Below are 26,063 nucleotides of genomic sequence, written 5' to 3'. Positions count from 1 at the left end.
TAGTAACCGAACGTTTGCCTAATTGTATATATGCATATAAGCCCAGTTCGGTTGATTCGCAAAATATGTTGAAGTTTGCGAACCAACCGAACTTCTAACACTAGGTTACTTTTAACCTGCAGTTCGGTTGGGAACTTGGTTGCGTTGAAGTTTGCGAACTAACCGAACACACAAGATGTACCCAAATAAATTGTTAAGTTCAAAGTTCGGTTACCTACCATTTTATCCTAGGTAACCGAACACTACACTGTACGACCAAAACCTCCATTAACGAGCGAGTTCGGTAACCTGCGTGTTTGGAAAACGTAACCGAACTACACTTTCAGGTGTGTTCGGTTACATGTTCTTGACATATGGTAACCGAACTGACCCAAATCTACATAAAAATTTTCATTTTTTTTTGAAAGTTTGGAGCAATTCAACCAACATTATCTAAGTTTGAAGCACACCTAGGTACCCAAATACCCTTCCTCCGGTTGTGGTTGGTAAAATCCATCGTTTTTCATGTTTTCCTTCTTCATCTTCTCTAACTTTACTCTCTCAATAATTCTACTTCTTTAAAAAAAAAACCATCTGATTTTTAATCTCACTAATTATCTTTAACTTAATCATCTCACTAATCATTACACTAACTATTATTAACACTAACTAATCATCACCCAAAATTAATCAGGAGGATAATTTAGGTATTAATATAAATATCCAGATAAGGGATGACCTAGATTTACTTCTAATGTCTTTACCCGAAATAAAACCATGATCCCAAAAAAAATCATGATCCCAAAAAATCGTTCTTTATTATAAGTTGCAGCCACCAACCAAGCTCAAATTGTGTTTTCTATACTAATCAACTTTTCAAGTCTCTTTTCTTCTCTAACATTTTCAATAAGCTCTTCAAGAGCATGGGTTATAGGTAGTCTTATTTTGAGACTGGCTCTTTCATTTTGAAGGAGGACTTGGTATTTGAAGGAGTACTCTTACCGTGGGAAAACTAATGGAAGCACATTACACCATGTAAAATGTGCCGTATGATTTTTTGAAAAAAACTTTTGTAACAGAAGAAGTAGTGGAGGGAAAATTTATGTTTAAAAGTTATTAAAATATCAAGTTTGCTTCTCATGCGGCATACAACCTGCCACCTATCTTCTTCTCCCTACACGGCACCGAAGGTGCCGCCTCGCCTCATTTTTATTGACACATCAAACATAATGTCGTCTACTGACCACAACCAACCACTCCTTCATCCGAAAGAGTATATCAACGACTTTGAGGTGAAAATGGGGTGAAGGAGTGCCATAGTTGGACCTACTTTGAGCTAATTGACAGTCCCTCATTCATTTTGAAGGAGTGACATTACTCATAGGATTTTCTTTAAGGGCAAATGTTATGGGGTGAGTTCTCACTCAATACGAAGGAATTTAATCAATTTTGATTAAATGATTAGGTGCTAATATGGGTAGTGGAGAGGTCCACTTTCACCCAAACTCCTTCATACACTCATGCAAGTGAAAAAGTGTCCAACGATCTAGACCATGAGGCTGAATTTCAGCTACTCGGATAAACAATCCTCAAGTGGCTGATGTTTAGCTGCTCAAACATTTCTTTTTTTTTTTTCCGGTTTTTTTCATTATTAATACCACGAATCATGCATCTTTAATTGATCTTTTGTTATACACAAAATCAATCTTTTATGTAATTGATTGTGCACGCTTCACCATATCTTGAAAGGTTCTTATATCGTGCGTGCATGAACATTGCCGTGATGACATTAGCGAATGAGAACTTCTTTGTTTTCGCTCGAAAAGTACTTATCTTACATAAAATAGTGTTTTGTGCACTTAAAACAGCATTTCATCACTGTGACACATCTGAATGGAATATTCAAAAGTCTTCACCTATCTGTCTTAACATTTACTCAAGGGATGTTCATGACTCCTTACCACTAGGGATTTAATGATATATATCCAACTATAGTGATGCATGTATCTGAAATATCATAATATTAATCATTTACACAAGCAGGTTTGAATTGACAACTTTTAAACTAGTAAGTTGAAATACCAAATTATTAAAAACTTATTGAAGCCTAAAAAATCATGAAAAATGGTCTTATTCCCACGTTGGAACTGGTTTTTGTTAGCAGGTATGATGTCAGTTCAAAAGAATTTCAAGTTTTGAGAAAATATTAGGTAGAGAAGATGATCATTTTTTCGTTCTTTAACTGTTAAAGCTGATAATCTTGAATTGTAACGATTTTGAGTTGACAGACAAGAATCTTTTTGTGTCGCGGATCTTGTTTTTAAGTTCAATTTAAGTCGCATTTGACTTCAACGAGTTCAGTCTGATGTTTGAATTTTTTTAGGTGTTCGGGGTTTCAGCATTGAGTTCCTGGCCAGTTGCAGCACCACTACGGCACTTACCTGAATCTGCATGCAACTTGGTAATTGATACTTGATAGTTATATTTATTGACTTAAAACATTAACCTTATAGGGAAGTTCTTTAGGACTGTACGTACCGACAAATCTCTATCCTAAGAAAAAATCGACAAGGGGGACCTCCTTTACAAATTCAAGGTCAAAAGCAAATAAGCTACGATGAATTTAGTCAGCAAAACATCGTTATCATTTGGTCGAGTTGTGTTTAATCCGTGAACGTCCGTGCGTACTCCTACATAAACATCCAAGGCCAAAACATAATGAATGTGTGTTTTCCTTAATTATATAACTTAATTAAAGCTAAGTGAAATGTATACGAAGGGCATCTCTTAGCTTAACCACATGGAGACCGTGTTTCCGTGCAAATAGTATAAAACGGATACAAAGTATCCCTACAAGCAAAAAAAGAGTTTCGTTAAATAATAAGAGCGAAAAAAGAAGTGTTAGTGTAAAAGAATGAAAACCAGAAACAGATACCGAGTATCCATTTAATATTGCATGGAAACTGAGCATTCGTAAAATAGATTTTTCAACGGAAACGGGTTTCTCGGTAAAAAATGGGGAAATCAAAGTTAACCATCTTCAATTTGCCGATGATACCACTGTTTTTCTTGATGCGAAGCATGAGCAAGTGGATGCTCTCCGATATTTTCTCTTATGTCTTGAGCTTACGTCGGGGTTGAAGATTAATTTCTCGAAAAGTTGCCTGTTAGGTGTCGCTCTTAATGAAGATATTGATGGCTTTGCGAGTATGTTAGGGTGTAAAAGATCAAATTTCCTAAGTATTTACCTTGGTCTTCCCTTGGGTGATAAAGTTAGTGGCTCCCATAAGTGGGAGAAGATATTGGAATCTTGTGCTTCTAGGCTTTCTTCTTGGAAAGGACGGTCAATTTCAAGAGGAGGTAAGTCTCTTATAAAAAGTGTTTTGGCTAGCTTGCCCATTTATTACCTTTCGATTTTTCTTGCTCCATACTCGATAACAAATAAACTTGATAGAATAGTAAGAAATTTCTTATGGGATGACGATTCAAATAAGAAAAGAATTCATAATATTCGATGGTCCACGGTTTTGAAGTATAAAAAGAGTGGGGGTCTTGGAATACGAATGTCTAAACATATGAATTCGTCTCTTCTCAAAAAATGGTGGTGGAGATTCGGAACGAAAAAGGATGCTTTTGGAGGAAAATAATTGGGGAAAAATTTGGCGAAATTTCAACGGGGTGGGAAACTCTTCGTCCAAAAGGGCCAAAGGGTTGTAGTTTGTGGCACAATATTCACAATGAGCTTGAAGACTTTAATAAACACGGAAGATTCAAGGTTGGTGCGGGAAAAGAAACTAGATTTTGGGAAGGCTTATGGATCGGTGATAGTGTGTTTTGTAATAGATTTCCGTTAGCCTATGAAGCTTCAAGAACCAAAGGGTGTGTAGTGGCTCGGTTGTACGAAAGCACTAGTGACTGCATCAAATTTACGTTTATGTCTCGTGAAAGATATTCTCAATCTATATTGAGGGAGGTTGCTTCCATAAAGTCATCACTTGAATTGGTTAATATACAAGAAGGAGTTGTAGACTCTAGATTGTGGATGGTTGGGGATAATAATAAGTTGGAGGCATACTCGGTAAAGAATGGAGTAATTTCTCTTAGTGAAAAACAGATGCGATGGATTTCCCAAGCGAGATTATTTGGAGTCGTTTATATCCTTATAAAGTTAATTTCTTTCTTTGGCTTCTCTCTCATGAAAAGTTGACGACGACCGATAAACTTGTTTGAAGGGGAATGGACGTGGATAGGACATGTAGTTTTTGTGAAGAAGAAGATGAAACAAGCTCCCACTTGTTTTATGAGTGTTGGAGAATTAAACGAATTTGGACTTATTTTGTTGAAGGATGTGATTTTCGTTGGAGCTACAATGGTCATATTGCCACAACGATTCAAACTTGGAGTCATGATTGGGGTGATAAGCGGCTTAACCGTATATGAAACAATCTTCCGGCCGCAATATGGTGGTGCATTTGGAAGGAAAGAAATGAAAGGATCTTCAACAACAAAAGGAAATTTTTAGCAAGTATAATTAGAGATATCAAGATTCAATCTTTCTTTTGGGCGGAATCAAACACCAAAATGCTAGGCTTAACGACCAATATGGTAGTTTGTTTGTGGGATTCGTATTTCTATTATACCCTTTGAGAGGGCCTAAAGAGGCAATCTTGTATGCTCTCCCTTTTTACTTTCTCGACCTTTTTTCACTTTTTTCATTCTTGGGTAACCGATTTCCAAATCGGTTTCCTTTTTTGTTTCAATTGTTTTTATTGGGTTGAGGTACCTCTTTTAAGTACCTCTTATTCAATGAAATTTCTCTTAACATAAAAAAAAAAAAAATCAACGGAAACTCTGTTTTTATGTGATTTTGCGTAGCTAAATGGTGCATCAGATTTGATCAACTTTCAAGTATAGCTAAGGGATTCCGCTATGTTTAGGCGACACGAAAGACCATAATAATCAGATTTCGCTACAATTAAGCTACAACAAAGCGAAATTACTTATCATTGTGCTTGGTCTAAATCACTCTTGAGCGAGATGCATGGGAATTGACTGAATACTGGCTAATTAGGAAATGGGCGATTAACGCTGATAATTTTGCACGGTTTTCGTACAATTTTGAAATTAGCAAACAAGAATTTTATTGAGTCGTTGATCTTGTTTAAGCTCAATTTTAGTTGAAATCAAATGTTTGAATCTTAAGGTGTTCTAGCTTTTAGCATTGACTTCATCCATTAACCTAGTTGCCACTACTTTTTGATTCTAATCCAATGTCAACGGAAGCTCTTTCGGACAGTACTAATCCTAGTAAAAATCAACTAGGGAGACTTCCTTTGATAATTTAAGGTCAAAAGAGAACGAGCTGAGATGAATTTAGTCCTCAAAACATCGTTATCATTTGGTTCAGGCGTGATAGGATGCACGTCTTTTTTTGTGTGTTCTTTTACAAGCTCCCAAGAAAAATCTATGAGCTGCGTGCAGGCTAGCTACGAAAATGAACAATTAAAAGGGAGCATAGAGGCTAGAGCAACTGGCTATCAAGCGACATGTTTTTATCTTCAAAATGCGAGGTCCAAACTTGGCCAGGGGAGGTATCAAATTGGGACCCGGCTTTAAAACTGTTGTAATATTAAGATTGCGGTAAATACGGATTCGATGCTCGGACTTGAATAGATTTAAAAACAAAAATATATAAAAAATTGCCACAGGATCAAGAGATACTGGGACTCAGGATTTCACCAATTCTTATAATCATGCGATTCAATTATTAATTCTAGACAATTAAAGCTTATATTGATAACAAATATCGACTCTTACTTTGCCAAAAATAGATTTTGTAAGTATTATATGTAAATCATAAGCATGATGCATCAAGAATCTCATGGATTAAGCATACATCATCAGACAAAATCACAAATAATCAATAAAAATCATAATACCATTCATAATAGTGCAAATAGTCATTAAAGAATTAAATAAAATTACTCATGCATAAAGAATGGTTTCCTCCATCATCCCAGTATTGGGGTTTAGCTATTCATATCAATCACGCACTCAACATATTAATTCAAAGCTCAAAGTGTAATTAAAAGAGTCAAAAGTTATAAAATAGTAGTTCTGAGACTCACAAAACACGTCCAGAAAAGAACGACAACAGAAAACTGCAGCGAACTGCGACACCTCTCTTCTGTTGTTGAGCTGCTGAAAATAAGACTGTTCTGAAGCTGCTGAAAATAAGACTGTCCTGGAGAGTCTGTTCTTCGTGTTCTTGAAGCTTTTTAATGGCAGCAGCAGCAGCAGGTGAACATTGCTGCTACTCCTTCTTCTTCGCTCCTCCTGGCTCTGTATCGACCCCAAACTCTTCATCCCCCTTCTATGACATAAAACCAACTATTTATAGGCTTTAAATCCCCTTGAAACTCGATCAAACCCCTTGGAAATCTCCATTATTCTTTACGGGTTGTTTGAAGAATAATCTTCTTCTTGTTGCGTTACAGGATGTTTCTAGCTATTCTCTCGTCTCAAATATCTTCTAGGACTTTTACCCAACTGTTTTGATGTATATCCCACGCAAGATATCCCATAAATCTCTCAAACTAATCTCAAACCCTAAACAGAAACCGTGTGCACTGTCTTGACTTTCTGTGGATTTTCTGACTTATCCAGCCCAATTAGATGGGTCTAATCGCTTCTAACAGGTCCCTTATGTCTTTTAGAGTCCGTGGGTACCAAATTTGCCCATTGAATCGCCTCCTAGGTCGCTCAAATCCTTGATCCAAAACTGTTGACGCTGCTGCCTTTTTTTCCGCCAAAATCCAGTTTTGAAACTTTGAAGATGACCTCCCCCTATCCAGTTACGGTGTCCCTTTAGTACATGCCCTGAAATGGGGTGCCCCTTAGTAATTAGGTTACCCCTTATCCAAAGTGAGAGTCCGTATAGTAATTTTCTCCCACGAGCGCAAAAACCACTTTTTAGCCAATTTCGCCGCAAAAGCTTATTTCTCCAAAAACACCTACAAAGACATAAAATAACCAAATAAATACAAAATCGAGCACTAACAATATAAACAATTGGGACAAATTAGACACATAAATGCGTCTATCAAATACCCCCAAACTTATTATTTGCTAGTCCTCGAGCAAATCTAATCTAAAATAAAATGACTACACTTAGCACGTGCAGTAAGCCGTTAAACCACTAGGTGGCCCTAGTGGCGGAGTGTTGTCTCCGGGGGGTTTACCAGAGGTGTACCCACAAAACCTTAATACTCCAGAGCTTAGCTATCTACGCAGAACCTTGGAAGGCACTAAAGAATCTCCTTGGTTGGCATACTTATTGACTACAGGAAGAAGTACCCTGATGCGAAATTCCAATTGCTGTACACGAGTTTGCACTCAAGCATACTAAAATTCATATAAAGTGACAGAGCTCTACTCAGATAGTTGCACTATGGACATCATATTCGGAGTCTAAACTAATCACATGGATAGATCAAGAAGATGGATATAGAAAACATAGATGGTTTTGATGTTTACTAAGTGAACGACGTTTCCCATATCTGTCTGAAGGCCTCCGCCAAAATGAACCTATCCTAATGGATTGAGATACTAGTCTGACTAATATCAACACACTGGCATATACAAGGGTACCAGTGGTCGATAACCTAACTCTAGGTCAACACAACTGGCATATACAAGGGTACCAGTGGTCGACTTTATTGAATTTATTCCTTTTGGTCAAATGGTCTGGTCTCAATTTTTTTTTTTTTTTTTTTTTTTTTTTTTTTACTTTTTGGTAACTACCATTTTTTTTCATCTTTTTTTTTTCATCTTTTTTTTTTTCATCTCTTTTTCTTTTTTTTTTTTTTTCATGGTATCTCAATCACTCTAATTCACCCTAGCATTGGTAACAACTTGAATCGTGGGCCCCACCTATCACTTAGAGAAACATAGTTTAAAACAAAATAAAATAAAAATAGAAGTGAAAAGGACTCAACGAGATATGGTGAAACTATCATGTTATTTCTAACACCTGAGCTCTGTGCTTTTATGAATAGACTCTTTAGATGTTTCCATCTAATCAGATTGGTTCCTCAAACTCCTACAATCAAAATGCTTCCATCCACTTAGATTAGTTAGTGCAATCCTCAATAGGCATAAATTTCTAAGCTCTGGAGTTTATTTATTCATACTAAAAAGTTTCTCCCATACCCCCAAACTTAAACCTAACATTGTCCTCAATGTTCTAAAGATGAAATTAAAAGCATGAACAAGGAGAAACTGTTACCATTTGAAATGAAAGAGTTACGGAAGGATATTACCTGGTTGCATGAGATTGGGTTACCTCCCAAGAAGTGCTAAGTTTAAAGTCTTCAGCCAGACTAAGAAAAGTATTAGTCAACTCGAACCGTATAACAGTAGCCGGAATAACTGTGGGTCTTTAACACCAAAAAGAGCTGACAAAAGGAAACTGCAGTGAACCAAGAAAATGTACAAGACTAGCATGCCCTTACCTAGTTTCCTGATTAAGATATCTATATCTAATTGTGGTTCAGGTTCTATAAAAGGGTCTAAATATATTTCTTTAGGCTGCAACTCCTCAAAATTGAGATCCGAATTATTAGGTCCTAGAGTCTGTAAGTACTTAAATAAGAACTTAGAAGCACAAAATAATAACCTAAATAATTGAGGATCCTCTAAGTCAATCAGGTTTGACTTACATAATTGACCACAGTGAGAGTAGTGGTCATTCTTAAGAAAATGTGTCGATTCTAATATCCTAAAGTAATTAGGTTTAGTCTCAGAACTTAATAATTGACACATTTGAAATTTATACGTTCCCACAATTGTTTGAAAAATATTTGGTGGGAAAACAAAGTCGATCTTAGTATCATAGCCTGGTCTAACCTCATCAACCAGAGGATGGGTTTCTAACAACTGAACTTCCTTATGGACATCACTAGGTTCAGGAAAACGAGTATGAAAGTAATCTTGTAAAATGGTTGAGGCATTGATGTCAAGTCCTAAGTGTGGGGACTTTCTGAGAGTTAAAGGTAAGGCACTAGGGAAGTGATAATCACCCCCAAACTTAGAGTTTTCAGTTTCTCTAGATAGACCTCTAATTTTTTCTTGAATTTCCGTATCTTCAGAGTCCTTAAAATATTCAAGAGATTCTTCTAAGTTATTATCAGGTAGTGCATCTTTACTCATCTCTACGGGTCTATCTTCTTCTTCCAAGACTATTGTTTCTAAGTCGCTAGACTCTAAAACAGTATTTTCGAAATGAACCCGTTCCTCTAAACCACTATCGGCTTCGTAATCAAAAGGAAAAACTACATCGTCTAAAACGGTGGTATCCCTAATCAAATCCTCGTCCTTTTGAATAGGTGAATAATCATAAAAATTATTTGGACTTGAAGTAGAAATAATATAATCACTATAAAGCTCAATTGGATTACTAGATTCCTGATTACTATGCCTACATATTTCAGATTCTTCATCACTACTATCCTCATCATCATAATAGTACGAAGATGATTGAACCTTATCTAAATAAGTAGTGTTACCAATTATAACCTCGTTATCTTGATTATGTGAAAAAGTATTTTCATTCTCAAGGGTATTATTGGATACACTATATTGGCAATTCAAGTTATTTCGAGCAATACTTTCGTTCGTCTCTAACTCAAGTCTACGTGTCGACTCAGCTATCCTCTCAAGGGTCTCTTCCAAAGAAAGTTCCCTTAGTGTAGGATCTAAGTTTTGAGTTAATCTATTGAGGATATCTTCTACAGATTCAGTTGTTGTTGCAGTTCTTTCGTCCATAACTACATTATTCACCTCATCTAATTTATACGTCGATTCAGCTAACTGACGTGATGACTCAGCTAAATTCCTAAGAGTCTCTTCTAGAGAAGGAATAGGAACTGAAGGATCATAATAAGGACTACTTTTCAATAGTTTGATTGTATCCTCTAGAGACGAAGAACTAGTACTATAATCTTCTTGCTCGTATGACTGATGCGCGTGCGGATAGTAATTGGGCTCACCATGGTATGAACCATAACCTTGAAAAGGTTGGCGTCCCCAGCCACTATTCTCACTATGGTCATAATACTGATGATGTCCATATTCAAATTCAGGTCGATATTCATTGTATTGGCTTCTATCATACCAGTTCGACATTCTTAATTGCAGGGGAATTCTACGCAATCACAAACAAGTCCGACTCGACCAAATCAAACCTATAGAATCTAGCAAACAAAAAGCATGATGGCTCCACTTAGATTGTTTTCTAGACCAGCTTCTATTCCTTCGAAAAGGAATTCGTTACAATTTGAGCACACCCCTCTGGAATCAATCCGAGCTAATGTAAGTTGAATCGAGGCTAGGTCGCTCAGATCCTTGATCCAAAACTGTTGACACTGCTGCCTTTTTTTCCGCCAAAATCCAGTTTTGAAACTTTGAAGATGACCTCCCCCTATCCAGTTACGGTGTCCCTTTAGTACATGCCCTGAAATGGGGTGCCCCTTAGTAATTAGGTTACCCCTTATCCAAAGTGAGAGTCCGTATAGTAATTTTCTCCCACGAGCGCAAAAACCACTTTTTAGCCAATTTCGCCGCAAAAGCTTATTTCTCCAAAAACACCTACAAAGACATAAAATAACCAAATAAATACAAAATCGAGCACTAACAATATAAACAATTGGGACAAATTAGACACATAAATGCGTCTATCAAAAACCAGCCTCATAATTGAAGGTGTCGCGGCCACAAAATCAACCGGACCTTTTTAATTCACATGAGCAGCAAAATAGTCGTACCAATTCACGGAAAAGCTAGTCAAAAAGTTTAGAGAAGATAGCGTGCACCTACATGACCTTTAATTCAGATGAACAGTCAGACAGACTTGAAAATCTGCCGTACCAAGTACAAGTACGAACAGTCATTAAAAGTTAAAAATCTTTAGAATAGGAGAATAACGGAATGATGATTAGGATAGGATAGCATTCATCGATGAAAAGGATGGAAATTTTGTAGGTTTTCGAATTCGGAGACTCGATCCTCTAGTGTGTGTGTGGTTCTAGTTTTTCTTGGAAGACAAAAGTTAGTCTTATTGGTAGGAGCTGCTTGAGTTGTTTTTAGCACCATGTACATAGGAACTTGAAATTTGCTTCCATCATAAGATTCCAAAACAAAGTGCAACTACAAGTTTGTGTTTACCAAAAATAACAAAAACAAATAAAAATCGTACCACTCATTTGTGTTTGCAAGAGTCTTCCTCTGGGCCACAAATTCTGTAAATGTTGAACGTTCGAGCAGTTTCGGTCTAATGGTATCACGATAAATCATTTCGAAATATATAAACGGTATCTTAATCAATCTAGATAAGTGAGACAAGCTTTGCATTCGACCAACATTTTTGCAAGTATCACAACCAATTATATGTAGAAAAAATCAGTTGTAATGCTGCTACTAGATTAGCATGCAATCAAAAATTCTTTTCATAAACAATTATTATAATAGAATTTGAATCACCAGCCAAATAATTATCGTGTCTAATTTTACATCTCGAGAATTTTTTTAAATAACGAAACAATTTAAGAAAATAAAATAATGCACAGATGAGTTCACAAGATGGGATCATAATGCATGATTTAATAAACAAACATATTGATTATAGCGTAAGTCTTGGATAATAGTAAATTTTGGGTCACGTGATAAAGTGAATTAAAATGTAGATTTTGTTTGCACACGCATATTGCAAATTTTTAGACACGAGTCTTATTAAATTATGAAGTAATTTTTTTCGGTTATTAAGCTGATTTTTTGGGTTACTGGGAAGGGTCATCTCATAATTTTCGACTGTGTCGATTTTCTATAAATTGAAAAAAAATTCAACCACGAAACCTATGCAAGGTGGACAAACAAATTTTGAGAGAAAAAGTTCAATTTTGAATTATTGAGACGGTCTTTGAGTTACCGTCTATATTTTAGATCAATAAGTTATTTTAGGTAATGCACAAAGTTGGAATATCTAGCCACCTCACAAATATGTCATTCTCGGTAGCTTATTGAAGTAAGAAACTATTTCAGAATTTACACTTCTTCTAGATATAACATAACCTTTTGATTATGTTTTCTTTTTTATCCTAATATTTTTTTTTGTTATTAATGTGTTTCAAATTTAGGTCATTAATACTATCGCTCAATGATTTTTCCACATACCATATTAACACCAACCCTCAAGTCTTGTTATCAACCCTAAAATATCAGGATGTGTGCATAACTGAATATAGTTTTGATTTTCTGATCTCATTTCCGCTGTGAGTATTATGGGTTCTCTAATCCTAATATTTTTTTTGTCAGAGGTATGTGAAATTATTTTGTTGTTTCAGGTAGTGATGGATTTGTTTTCTGCAAAAAACTACAATTGCTTAAATATTAATCAGAAAATGGAGCAAAGCAGAGTATGTGGAAGTTTATAGAAGACTTGAAGAGCTTGAGGATATCTTTGTGGAAATGGATGCAGTTGAACATGCTAATAATGGTATATCTGAATCTCAATGGGAGGAGATGAAAAGTTCTAGGAAAGAATGCTATAATTTAACCATCATCAAAGCTGAAAAATGGAGGAGCAGATGCGGAGTGAATCAGTTTAAAGATTTTGTAAAAAAACACAAAGTACTTTCATAAATTAGCAAATGATAGAAGAAGAAGAAGCTATATTGGTTCAATGAAGGTGAATGGAGTTATAACTTCTGATGAAAATGAAATCAAGGATGGTATTAATTGTTGCTTTCTTCCAAAACCTTTTTCAATCTCAACAACAAAGAATTATATCAGTTCAAGGCATGCAGTTTAATCAAATTTCAGAGGAACCGTGTTCTTGGTTAGAAAGAGATATAGTAAAAGAACAATGTGTTGCAGCTATTAAATTACTTAGTCAATACAGGGCCCCTGGGCCTGATGGGTTCCAATCAGTTTCTATACTTTATGGTGGGATATTCCTAGAGCTGATTTCTTAAAAATTCTTCAAGAATTGAAATATAACATCTTTTTAGATTGGAGGTTAAGGAAGACTTTTATTGCTCTTATTCCTAAGAAGGATTGCATTGAAGAGATACGAGATTTAAGACCCATGGTACTTATAAAACAGTCTCCAAGATTCTTGCAGAATACAGTCCCAATTATCATCTCACAACAAGATTCTTGCAAAAAAAGGATAGACACTTGATGGTGCATGTTTTGATTGCAAATGTACTCATTGATGCAAGAAGTAGGAGCGGAAAACCATGTTTGTTACGCAAAGTTGATTTTGAGAAGGCTATTGACCATGAGATTTTTTGGATGACATGTTTAGGTTGATGGGTTTTGGGGACAAATGGAGAAGTTGGATCAAGTGTTTTGTTGTATGTCAGATTTTTGTGCTAGTAAAAGGTAGTGCAACTGGTTATTTTAAAAGCAAAAAGGGCATTAGGCAAAGTGATCGAATATCACCTTTCCTATTCTTGATGGTTGGAGAATCTTTCACTTTCATGATAAAAATAAGCTCAAGAAGAAGGTCTCATAACTGGTTTTCAAGTTAAAAATTACGGTGTTTAAATTTGTAGATGACACTCTTATTTTTCTTGATGCTGATGTTGAGCAAGTTAGGAATCTCAGATTTTTTTTTTTTTTGAGATGCTAATGGGCTTGAAGATCAATTTCGCTATAAGTCAGATTTTTGGTGTTGGTTATGATGGGGACATAACTCATCTCTCTTCAATTTTGAGCTGCTACAGTGGTTACCTTCCAACAATCTATCTGGGATTGGTTTTAGGTGACAAATGTGATGAAGTATCTAAAATGGATAAAATTGTTAGGCAAGTTCATTGCAGGCTTGTTGGTTGGAAGAAATCATTATTATTTAGAGCAGGTAAGATAACTTTGATAAACAATGTTCTAGTTAGTCTTCCTACCTATTACATATCACTTTATGAAATGCCTGCCTCTGTTATCAAGAAGTTAGAAAAAATCATGAAAGATTTCTTATGGAAGGGAGAAAAGGCTTCATCTAGTTAAATGGAGAGCTCTTAGTAGAAGAAAGAAATTTGGTGGTTTTGGTGTTAAGAATTTGAAGCAGATAAATCAAGCATTACTATCAAAGTGGACATGGAAAAGTTATCTGGATTCCAAAAACTCTAAATGCACCTATGGGGGGTCAATTTGAAGAGCAATATCGAAATATAAGTCTCTTGTTTCGAGGTTTGTCAAATTTCAGGTTAACAAAGGTAATTCAGTTAGATTATGAGTTGATAATTGGCTCTACATATGATACTCCTATCAAGACTTGTTGTCCTAATATTTATGCTTTATATGGAACAACACATCTTTCAGTGGTTGAAATCTGCCACACAAATGGTCATGCTTATCTTTGGAATCTTCATACTCCACTTAGACTGAATACTGCATCCAAAACTGAGCTTCATCTTCTTCCGTCAGATCTTTCATCCTTCAGATTCACCAATGATCTTGAAGACGAGTTGCAATGGACTCTTACTAAAAGCAAGGTACTTTTTGTTAAGTCTATCTATGATAAAATCTCGACTGAATAGGATATTATTCATAACAGATCGATTTTCACTTTCATCTGGAACTTAAAATATCCTTCAAGAATTGGGTTCTTTCTTTGGCTCTTTGCAATAATAGTCTGCCAACAAGGGATTTATTGAGAAATAGAGAAACTGATGTCCTAAGCACTTGCGTTTTCTGCAACTATGCTGAATCTAGTGTTCACCTACTTCTGTACCGCACCTTTTACAGAGAAGTTTGGGATAATTTTTTGAACAAATTGCAGTGGTTCTTTTGTATACACGGGGATATCATTCCTTCTTTACAGACTTGGCATCTTTCTCAGCAAAATCGAGCAATTTGGAATTTACTGCATGTGGTTATCATTTGGAGTATTTGAAAAGAAATGAATGCGAGAATCCTTACTAAGAAATCTAGTGTCACTGGTGTGGTGATCAAAGTTATTTATTGTCTTTAATTTCGCTTGGGCTATAACCATTAAAGACTTTAAGTTTGTGAATACATCCACGGTAATGTCAGATTGGAGCAACATTTATGATGCTCACGCATAAGGTAGTAGTCTGTTAGTTCCTAGTTTAGTTTTTCATTTTTTTTTCTTATACTTGCTTAGGGTGGTATAATTTTTGTGGGCTCTTTCTTCTTATCAATGGTTTTCCTTCGCCGATCAAAAGAGAAAGCAGTTATAATTTTGTCAGCATGTGACCTTAGTCGGTGTCTATTAGTGTAATGCTTATTCCGAATCGGAAGCACCAATTGCCAAAAATGAAATTGGGGGCTACGATCCAGACGGATCAACTTTAACTCGTTTCGATGTAAGTATTGCCCAAATAAAGGATAACGTGACTTCTTCCGGATCACATACGCTTAGATTATGGCAGACCATTCGTAGTACATTCGGTCATTTACAACGATAATCTTATAGACTGACCCTCTAATTACATGTTTACACCTTGAGATTGACATCTATTTGAGAAAACACGTAAAGAGTAGGCAGGATAGTGGCCTTTAGAGACCAATTCGAATATAAAACCTCTAAAGAAAGTGAAGAGACAAACCAAAGTATCACAACAAACACTCGTGCATAAGACTTGTCCGTACACTTTAGAAACCTTTAATAAAACTTATTTCACATTATGCCATGCCATGCCATGCCATGCTACAGTGTTGCAATATATTTTAATCGGCTCATGTCGGGAATTTGTATCGAAAACATGCATCAAATTTACGTAAGCATTTTGATTTTGAATGGGTTAGCGAGCTAGGGGGGATCGACCAGAGATATCACTTCATTCTTTAATTTAGTATCAAGGAACACTTGAATAATAAAAGAACTTAAAAAAGGTCGGTTGTTGGAGATTACACGTGATGAAACTCAATATTATATAGAGAGAATTCCAACATGTGTGAATTATATTCTGAAGACGAAACATTCATGAACTTAGAGATCTTAAAGCTGTGCTGGAGTATACCTGCCGTCCAAATCTTATGCAGAGCTCTAGCTATTTATTATCGCATGTACCATGTAGGGCCGATATCTAATGTAGCTGTACGTTGGAGATAAAATATAATCCCTCTATATTTATCCATAGTAGGAAGCTTTTCGAACCCATGGAACACGTTCTTGATTGTCTTGAATGGCATACGAAGATTCAATTAAAGTAATACTGTACCGGATTGTTGATGAAACAGTAAAAAGTAAATTGAATGGTTTGCATGTGTTCTTCTTTGTAATGATACGTGAACTGATTTTTTTGACAACTCTTTTGGGAAGGTGGTGAAATATTTTTAGCAGGTAGTTTGTACTTTGTCATGCGTGTGTGAGAGGCCAACAAATCCCACTGAAAAACATGAATTACAATGTGTTCACACTTCATGACGGAAGGGTTGAACCACACTATCCACGAAAATGTGTAAAATAATAAGTCCGCAACCATAAAGCATACTTTGCTCCCCTATTTAGCTTGTGGCGCAGTTGGATGAATTTCAAACACAATTTTGAGGTAATCTATAAACAACACTCACCCAAGACCTAACCCCTAGTTTCAGGTCACTAGCTAGTGGCTATTTCCCCAACTCGAAACCGCCAGACCCTTATTAGGTATCCCCTATGTGAAAAGGAAAACTCACGGTTGTTGACTCAAGTCAAAGTTGACATTTAAGAAGTTAATATTAATAATATCTCACTCAATCAATGGGTCACCACCAGAACCACATACGACAATCCCCACCGAACGCCAGTAAACGCCAGAATAAGCACACGTGTTCACTGCAGATAACTTCGAAGTCGGCTGGGCTAAATTAACGGGCTTTTTTGAGTAGTCCGTGTACCAGCTCATTTTTTTATTCGTGCTGTACTGTCAGAAATTTGCGTGTTAAAATGAAAACCGGTGTATAAAATATAGCTTACGCTCTGTAAAAACGCACGAGGCAAGACGTGTTTTGACTGTGTTCTTAATCCAAAAATTATAAACAATCGCCCGGTTGTGAACTTGAATGATCGAATCCACAGTCAGCTGCTAGTTTGAATGCCCGTATTCGATAAATCTACCTCATTCTGGATGTGGTGTCGGATGGGTAAAATAACTTTGGAGTTTACCAGAAGGTTAATTTTACTTACTCGACAAACTCAATATTACTGGTGTAATAACATATTTTATGTTATTTTAAACATTTCAACTATTTTAGTTTATAATATTTTTTAATTTATTCTGTTTAATTCAACACAAAATTGGTTAAAAAAACCAAAATCAACAATTCTTGTGTGAAATGAACAGTTAGATTTTGATTCTGTCTAAATGGCCAAAAATATAAAAATAGGCAGGATGTAACCAATTTCATCGTGGCTATTTTCAAATATTTTTTCTTATTTTTAATTTAAACAGGATGTATCCAGTTCCATCCTTATTATTTTTTTTAGCTTATAATATTTTTAATTTAAGCTAGAATGAAACCAGCTTCATCCTTATTATTTTTTTTTTGGCCATTTCATCCAAACTATTTTTTACCCGTCAATTTGAACCGTTAACTAAAAATATTTGGACAAATAACCAATTTTCTGCTAATTCAAATAATTGGATATCATTTTAAACATGTCAATTCTTTTTGGCTCTGCAATATCTCTTGTTGATTCTGTTTGTTTCAGATACTGAGGGGATAGTGTATGACGTAAAATCATCCATTCACTTACCACCTACCGGAAAGACAAATGACTAAAATAGTGTAGTATAAAAAACGACAAGGAGCCATATATCCAAATTTTGATGGTGTTTATCACGATAACTATCGTTCAAAGAGAAATAATCATGTTTATCATACAATAAACATTCTAATTATCATGATCATGTTAAATAAGAATCACCTTCATAGCTCCTTCCCAAGTTCAAGAAATACAGACAGAATATTACAAAGAACAATAAAATAAAGAATTAAATAGTATTTTACTACAGATCAATAAAGAATTGAATACTCAAAAATAAAATAAATTGAATAATAGTAATAAGTTTGATAAAAAAAAAATTAAACCAAATTAAAATATGAATTAACTTGAGATTTGATCTTCTCTGTCGGCATCCCTCAACTCAATTCAGAACCAACCTCTAACAAGGGGGGTCAGGAAACCGACATTCCCTTTGCTTTCAAAGCCCCTTTCTTCTTATCCTCTTTCTTATTCAGTACTTACCGCACCAAACCAAACCAGACTCCCTGTCTACGATAAGACGGTCAAACCTTCGTTTAGTCATATGTGAACATAATTCCTAGTCGGCATCGAATTTTATTCAAATCATTTTCTTCCAAATTTGTTTATTTATAAAACAAAATAAAAAGAAAAGAACCCTTTATTTCAAGGCAATTCAAGAAACAAAATACGGATAAAACAAATTAGTAGTAGTGCCTTTCTAGAGTATGAACAGTAGTCACTGTTCAACGCAAGCCTACTATTTTGCTCATATATCTATCCTTGAAGCATTCAACGATCATAGACATTGTTTAGCTTTACATCCATCATGAATGGTGGAGGATTTATTGGGCAGTCGGATCATTGGCAATTACTTGACCAAAATAAGTCTTGAATTTTTGGCTATAAACAGAAAATCTTTGAATTTTTATTACTCTTTATCCATAATAAAAAAAAAAAAAAAAATAGTCATCGCAAGTTTGTCAGCTCTTGACTATCTGAAACAAGAGAACTGTACCTAAGTGATGACATCATCTTTTGGTCAATAAAATAAAAATCTATGTCAAAGGAGAGGTCTTACAACAAATCACAAAATCTGGGTTTTCTTCAAATTTATCTCATTTCATAAGGACTTAAATTGCAAAAATAAAAATAAAAAAAGGAATATTAAGATAACTGAGAAATAGTACAATAATAGGTTCCATCACTTGGCATTAGCATATGCCGGCCAAAGGCCACAACGGTAATGTGTAGATGTCCTTGTGTAATAAACTGTTGTGTTGGCGGCGCAGCACGTTTTTAATTGGATATTTCTAGTATAAATAAGAGTTCGATTGTTTTCCAAGTTTTATAATTTATAGCCAGCTCAAATCTCGACCAGGAAAGAAAAGGAGAGAAACCAACACAACACAAAGAGAACATATCAAGCAACATCCTTATTGTTATTTCATGTGCATGCTAAAAGTGGCGAATTCATCAGGGAAGCCTAGTAATACTAGCAGCGAGTATGTTGGTTATAACACAAACATGCAACAGCAAGCTGGTGGTGGAACAAATGATCAAGGTAGAATAAGAAGAGTTGGATCAAATCAAAGACAGCAGCAGCAGCAAGATTACGGAACCGAATCGGCGGGTATGACGATGTTTTCTGAGAATTATAGTAATACAAGAGAGATGTCAGCCATGGTATCAGCTTTAACACAAGTAGTTTCAGGAACAACTGGTGATCATCATCATTGGCTTAATAATTATGGTTCACCAACGTCTGATTTGAGTGGCCATCTTATAAGCTCTACATCAAATAACAACAATACTAATACTGTTTCTGTTTCATCACCATCTTCTTCTTCATATTCTTCTAATACTTCTTGGGGTGGTAATACTACTACTACTCCAACCCATCATGGTGGACTAAAAAGAGAAAGAGAAGATGATCACCATCAGATTAATATTAATAGCAGTGCTGGTCATAGAGGCGGCAACGGTGGCGGTGGTGATGGTGGGATGATAAGATCAAATTTTAGAGGTGGTTTCATTGCTGACTTCAAATCTTCACCTGGAGAATCATCCTCGGGCAAATCAGGTACTTCAAATCATTCACTTTGAATCACATTTATTTATGACTTCAAATCTTCACCTGGTGGGATGAATAGTGTATTATTTTATCTAAATTTTTTGCATATCTCAAAATTTTGTACACCAACAAGAAACAGTGATTAATTGAATGATTTGTACTTATTGGGGCTTAATTAATTATGTATAGGATCACCAGATGGTCCAAGCAATACTACAACAACAAACATTGTAACTAGTACGGATCAGACAACAACAACAACATCATCAAGTACACCAAGAGCAGAAGATCAGCAACAAAATAATCCTGCAGAAGAAGTAGTAGTTGAGAGAAGAAGAAGATACAGGGGAGTAAGACAAAGGCCATGGGGGAAATGGGCAGCTGAAATCAGAGATCCACATAAAGCAGCTAGAGTATGGTTAGGTACATTTGATACAGCTGAATCAGCTGCTAGAGCATATGATGAAGCTGCTCTTAGATTTAGAGGTAACAGAGCTAAACTTAATTTCCCTGAAAATGTTTCATTAAGACCAACAATTTCTGTATCTCCAACAACTCATTTCTCTTCAGTTTCTGATTCTCCAGTTCTCCAAAATCAATCATCTAATTCTTCTACTTTCATACAATCTCCATTGGGTTTACACCATTTACAGAGTAGTAGCTCTGATATTAACAGAGATTTTATTCAATATACACAATTACTTCAGAATTCCGAGAACAACCCTTTCTTTCAAATTCAACAATTACAAACAAATCCATATGAACAAATGTTATATCCTTCTCAATCATCTTTTCCTTTTCAATCTTCTTCTACTTCGAGTTCTATTCCTTATTCTGTTTTTCAAACAAATGATCAACATTCGGGTTATTTCAGGCAACCTGAAAATCAAAGTCAGGGTGGTGGTGGTGGTAATGGGTCAGATTATCCGACTTATTCATGGATGAATTCTAGTCATTATGCACCACCGCCACCACCGCCTCCTAGTTAAATCGGATGGATATTTTTTGTTTTTGAGTTTTTATTATATCGTTCTGAACTGATTTAACCAGACACTGTATGGGATAAACGTTTGTTGGTTCCATTTGTAGAAGTGCTTGGCTTTATCATTTTTTTACTTGGTTTTTGTAATTCTTTTTGTTTTGGACTAATTTTCTTCCCATTCATCTGATAAAGATGAGAAAAGAGAAACAGATAAAGATTAGGGTTTTGTACTTTCTTGTTATTACATATAATCGAAGTAGTAAAGGTTTTTTGAGTTTGGGTTTGTGTATTTTAGTTCATGGTTGAAGAGTTCATGACCACCTCACTCATTAATCCAAAATTAAAATTTGACTAAAACAAGACAAGGAAACAAAAGGTTGTTGTCAATTTTAATTCCAGATATTTATATCAAATCAGTCCATCACACAACAATTGAGCTTTACCGGATAAAATTTCAGAATTATTGTAGGAATTACCAGATTTCACGAGGTTATCGAAGATCATGATTGTGATAATTAAGATATGATAAAACCCAAAAATGGTCTTGCTTATTGGATAACCTTTCCATGTTAAGTAAGGGATGAGATCAAAATGTCAATTCTGGATGAATGAGTTTACCAGGAGCTAATAAGGGGACAAACTAATATCACAGTCTTAAAATGCAAATCGAAGACTATAATTCCTTGTGATTAATTAATGCAAGTAAACCAAATGTTTAAGGTTACTTGAGATGACACTTTACGCCATTCTTCTTTCACACTTGAATAATCTGATGACGTGGTTGTAAACGTGGCAAAGATATCTCCTTTTGTGACTGCCACGTAGTTTTGAATAATTCTAAAAGGGCAAAAAAAAAACAAAAAAAAAGTAAAAGAAAGTGCCGAGAAAGAATAAGTCACCGTCACATTTACGTGGGTCCGGCAATTAGTTCCAGTCTGGTTTCCACTGCGCCAGGTAGATCCTTTAAGCCCCACTTGACGTTTCTATTATCTCAAGTTTTCGAAGCTTCTTGACAAGTGATAAAGAACGCATCACATCAACATAGTCAGTCGCATCAGCACGGAAAAAACGTTTTATTCATTCGGTTTCCGTGGCAAACTGTATGGGATGTTTTTGGACACGAATCAATTCTTACCAGTACAATTATTGGTATGTACATTTGATCCAAGTCATAGACTCATAGGCCTTAAGGCCTACACCCTATGTATAAACTGTACATACTAAAAGTAAGAGAACTAGAACCATGCGTCTTTCCTTGATCAAGAAAGAAATAAAAGAACATTGTAATTACCAAGCACAAAAAGAACATGGTTATTTTGGTTGGTCTAGATTGGCTGGAAATGAAATAAAAACATAATTTTAACAATAAAACGTTTATTTCGTTACTAGAACATGAAATGCTAACAGCAGAATCAGCGCGAAAATAATTGGTAATTTGCCAAAATTGACTAAAAAAGGAAAATAAAAGAAGAAAAGATGGCAAAAACAGAAGAAACTAAATAATCTAAACATGCAACTGAATGTTGGAAGAAAATGAATATTTAGGAACTAATTAATGTTTGGGCTGCACAGGTATCAAACAGCTCTTTGGCAACCAAACACATTTCCTCTACATACAACATCTCTTGGACTTTTATCGATCTCAATAAGACTTCTAGAACTGGTGTTAAATAATCCATCTTGTCATTTTCCTGCACATACAAAATTTTACAAAAATCATTACTATAAAAACAAAAAAAAGTTATTAACGATAGCAAAATAAATTGATAAGCATCATTACTCCGAAATTAAGAAAAATCATGACAGATTTAATTTCATATATATACCTGAATTGAGCCCATGAATTCAAGTACACCAATTTGGGCTCGCAGAAACTTGATATACTTATAGGCAGCATGAAACATTTCAGCGGTATTCATTTTGCTTCCACCAGGAATCAACTTCTCAAGCTGTTGAGTTTTCTCGCTTATTTTCCTTCTCCTCTCTCTAGCCGCAACACTCTGAGATGATAAATACCCAGTCTTCGATTTCTTTGCATTACTACTGCTCATCCCATTATAGTTACCACAAGGATAATTCTGTCCAGCCGGCATAGCCGCATTACTTGTAGTAGCTGATGGTAACAAGTAAGGTTTTGGAAGGTGATAATCATAATGCGAACCACTTGGGTTATTGAAGTTATTCGAGGAGTTTGGATTGTATGCAACACCATTGTTGACGAATGAAAAACTATTTTCGGCATGAAATGTAGTAGTTGTAGTAGTAGTGCTAGAAAGATGTTGGCTAGAGATTCTCTGGCGTTTAGGGTAATGGTAAGTACATGTAGGCGTAGTAGTAGTGCTGTTGAAATCATAATCTCCAGAAGGAATGTTGATAAATGCATCATGTGGCGCCATTGAGGACTGTGTAGAGAACATTGTGGGTTCATCACCGTAATAATCATTTGTCGACGAATAAGAGAAGTAAGGCAGAAGATTGTTGTTGTTGTTGACATCTGTTGTTGTTGTAGTGCTAGTGTAGAAGTATTCTTCTTCTTCTTGTTCAAAGAACATAGCATTATCAGTAGTAATTCCCGTAATGCAACTACTATTACTACTAGTATTACTCATGAAAGATGTGTTCATCAATGGAGATGAGTTAGCACTCATCATGAGATCGTTGCTGCTGTTGTTGTTCATCTTCACAATCTTTTGCTAACAAAAACAAAAGCAAAACGTATTAAGACAAGTATATTGCATTTAGATAATGTAATACTATAGAAACCGTCATTAGTGAATAACTGATTATAACTAACCCTAATCTACTGATATCGTAGAGATCTGCATCAATCATCCAAGGTCATGTATCTAACGGTTATTATCTAGCCCGGTGTTCCCCAGTCAGTTGAGAGTTTGCAGACAAATCGGAGACACGATTGGCACGAAAAACTGCTTGTACCCGAAGGGAAAGTGTATGTCTATGATACATTAAGACGTATCATGGGGTTTGTGTCTACGGCTGTGGGACGTACATAAGATCATGTATCTACGGGCAGAGTTCGTAGTGTTGTTATTTTTTTCTGACTGATTGGCTCAGATGTAACTGTGATAGAAACTTTGAAGCAATGGAATGTAAGAGCTTCTCAGATGGAATGTATGTGAGGAAAAAGTCTTAATCCACATAGGATACACAATCATATTTACCAGAAATTATCTTCAACCCATTGATGTGAGGATGAGGTGGCAGAAAAAAAGTTAGACATCTTCTAGGTGAACCTCTAATTTTAGACATTCACTTAGAGATGTCTTCCCATCCTAGTCACACTTTTACTAATAAAAATTAATGAGAACAATAATTGAATTAATTTTGACCAATCGAATACCTACAAATAAGTAAAGAAAGATGAAACAATCTAATGGGTTTGAGATAAAATTTATTTTTTCCTAATATTTAGGATTTTATATCTAGAAGATGTCCTAAAAAAAATGCCAGGTATGAAACATCCACATTCACTATTGGAGAAGCTTTAATGTAGTTTTCCGTTAATGGTGGCGTTATGGGAGGTTCTTGTGCCCACTACGCTAGTAATGGAGAACGTGAAAGAAACCTCAACCTCGAAAAGTCCTCGCGGACCGACGATTACATCCGAAGATAGGCCCATTTTCTTGTCAAACATTAATGTGGCCCATCTGAGGCATTTTAGTTGCCGCCTTGTACTACTTAACTTGCCGTAGTAGAGATTTCACCAACTATTGCACTTTGCACCAAAGCTGCAAAACTCTACTCGACTGGTTCCATACAGCACACGAGGAAACACTAGTAGTTTTCAATCTTAACAACCAGTTGTCATCTTCCCACTCAAAATTCTTAAACTTGTGGAACACTAAGCTTAGCTTTCACTAATAATCTATAAATGCAAACAAGATTATGCAAAGTAAAGTAGCAGAAACACCATTAAAAAAATTGTCTAGTCCATATATTATGGTTTATGGGATCAATCAAGCTGAATAGATAGAGCAAATGGTGCCAGCATGCCAGGCTTCCATTGATACAGAGCCAATTCCAATGGACTTATTGAAGGTTCCCATTGGCAAGAAGCCAACACTGCCAACTAGCACAAACACAAGAAACCAGAAAATGATAGAGACAGATCAGGAATCCTATCCAGATCTCCCACCAGGCCATGGTCCACGGGACAGCCAAGGTGCCCGCACAAAAACGTACCGTTCTTTCTCACCACTGCAGTCAAAGCTAAATTTACAAAGCTTGGCAGAAGTAAGTAATTCTTTTTCGTGTCTTTTGTAATTTCGAACTCTATATCATAATTCGACTGCACAGTTGGTACATCATTTGATCGCTAAATTTAAACTTCTGATTGATTGTACGATAAGAAGATTACTTATTCTTCCATTTATTCAGATTCATCTACCTCTACCCCAAATTTTGGTCCGAGCTTCACTCTGTAGCTTAACAATGGAATTTTGGTAGGTTCGGCTAGAATGATATTATGTTCGCCTGGGGGAACTTTTTACTTATAGTTATTGGACTCTCATTAAACCAAGACCAATTCAAATGTCACCACAAGGACCATATTCTTTACCAATCAAAGAAAAAAAAAATAGTTACCAAAAGGATTTAAAACAAACATAAAAGCGTAATACAAATCAAACTACGAAATTCCTTAACTAAAAGAGAACATTACCATCGAAGTCTACTACAAACTAAACATACGGAATGCACAACTAAAAGGGTAACTAAAACGTTTTACTAAAAATAACAACTTCAAAAGAGATTTATATTTCAATTTCAAACGCTCAATCACGACAACCACCACGATGAACACTTTTACCGCGCCACTGAACACGAGCTTTTCCTTGAACCTTCTTGTGGGTCTCATCTCCGGTTGTGACAAAAGGATAACTCCGGTTAGACGCATTAGTACTTGTAGTAGCTGTTACTGGAAAACTACTTTCGGCATAGTATGTAGTAGCTGTTCACAAATGAAAAACTATCTTTGGCATGAAAAATTGTAGTAGTTGTGCTTGAAAGATGTTGGCTACAGATTCTTTGACGTTTAGGGTAATGTCATGTGTAGGTACACGAAATAGGATTGCCACATGTCATACCAAGTAAGGTAAGGAAATCCTAGTCAAAGATCCGTGTCAATGACCTGTCAAATCAGTCAACATCAGAAGGCGAAATACAAATCTCAAGCGCGAGGTAACTCTCCACCCCGAATAAAGTAGAAGGACCATCAAGATACTAAGGCGAAGTCACGAAAAGATTACTTGGCGAAGGAC

The 26,063-nt window shown here is 35.7% G+C and overlaps 2 protein-coding genes across 2 annotated transcripts; one reads left to right on the top strand and one right to left on the bottom strand.

The window, feature by feature from the left end:
* The first annotated feature begins 19,090 nt into the window (after window positions 1–19,090).
* Window positions 19,091–21,062, top strand: LOC113283514 (ethylene-responsive transcription factor ABR1-like). Its single transcript, XM_026532808.1, has 2 exons — window positions 19,091–19,811; window positions 19,992–21,062. Exons 1-2 carry the CDS (start codon window positions 19,178–19,180, stop codon window positions 20,789–20,791), a joined length of 1,434 nt encoding a protein of 477 aa, XP_026388593.1. The 5' UTR covers window positions 19,091–19,177; the 3' UTR covers window positions 20,792–21,062.
* A 1,263-nt stretch (window positions 21,063–22,325) lies between these two features.
* LOC113288306 (putative transcription factor bHLH086) lies at window positions 22,326–25,699 on the bottom strand. The gene is made up of 5 exons (XM_026537339.1): window positions 25,613–25,699; window positions 24,988–25,093; window positions 24,816–24,874; window positions 22,611–23,477; window positions 22,326–22,475 (listed from the first exon to the last, which is right to left on the bottom strand). Exons 1-5 carry the CDS (start codon window positions 25,697–25,699, stop codon window positions 22,326–22,328), a joined length of 1,269 nt encoding a protein of 422 aa, XP_026393124.1.
* Between the last annotated feature and the right edge of the window lie 364 nt (window positions 25,700–26,063).

The sequence above is a fragment of the Papaver somniferum genome, chromosome 1 (genome assembly GCF_003573695.1).
Source record: "Papaver somniferum cultivar HN1 chromosome 1, ASM357369v1, whole genome shotgun sequence".
NCBI lineage: Eukaryota > Viridiplantae > Streptophyta > Magnoliopsida > Ranunculales > Papaveraceae > Papaver > Papaver somniferum.
This window is presented reverse-complemented; position numbering and strand designations above follow the sequence as displayed.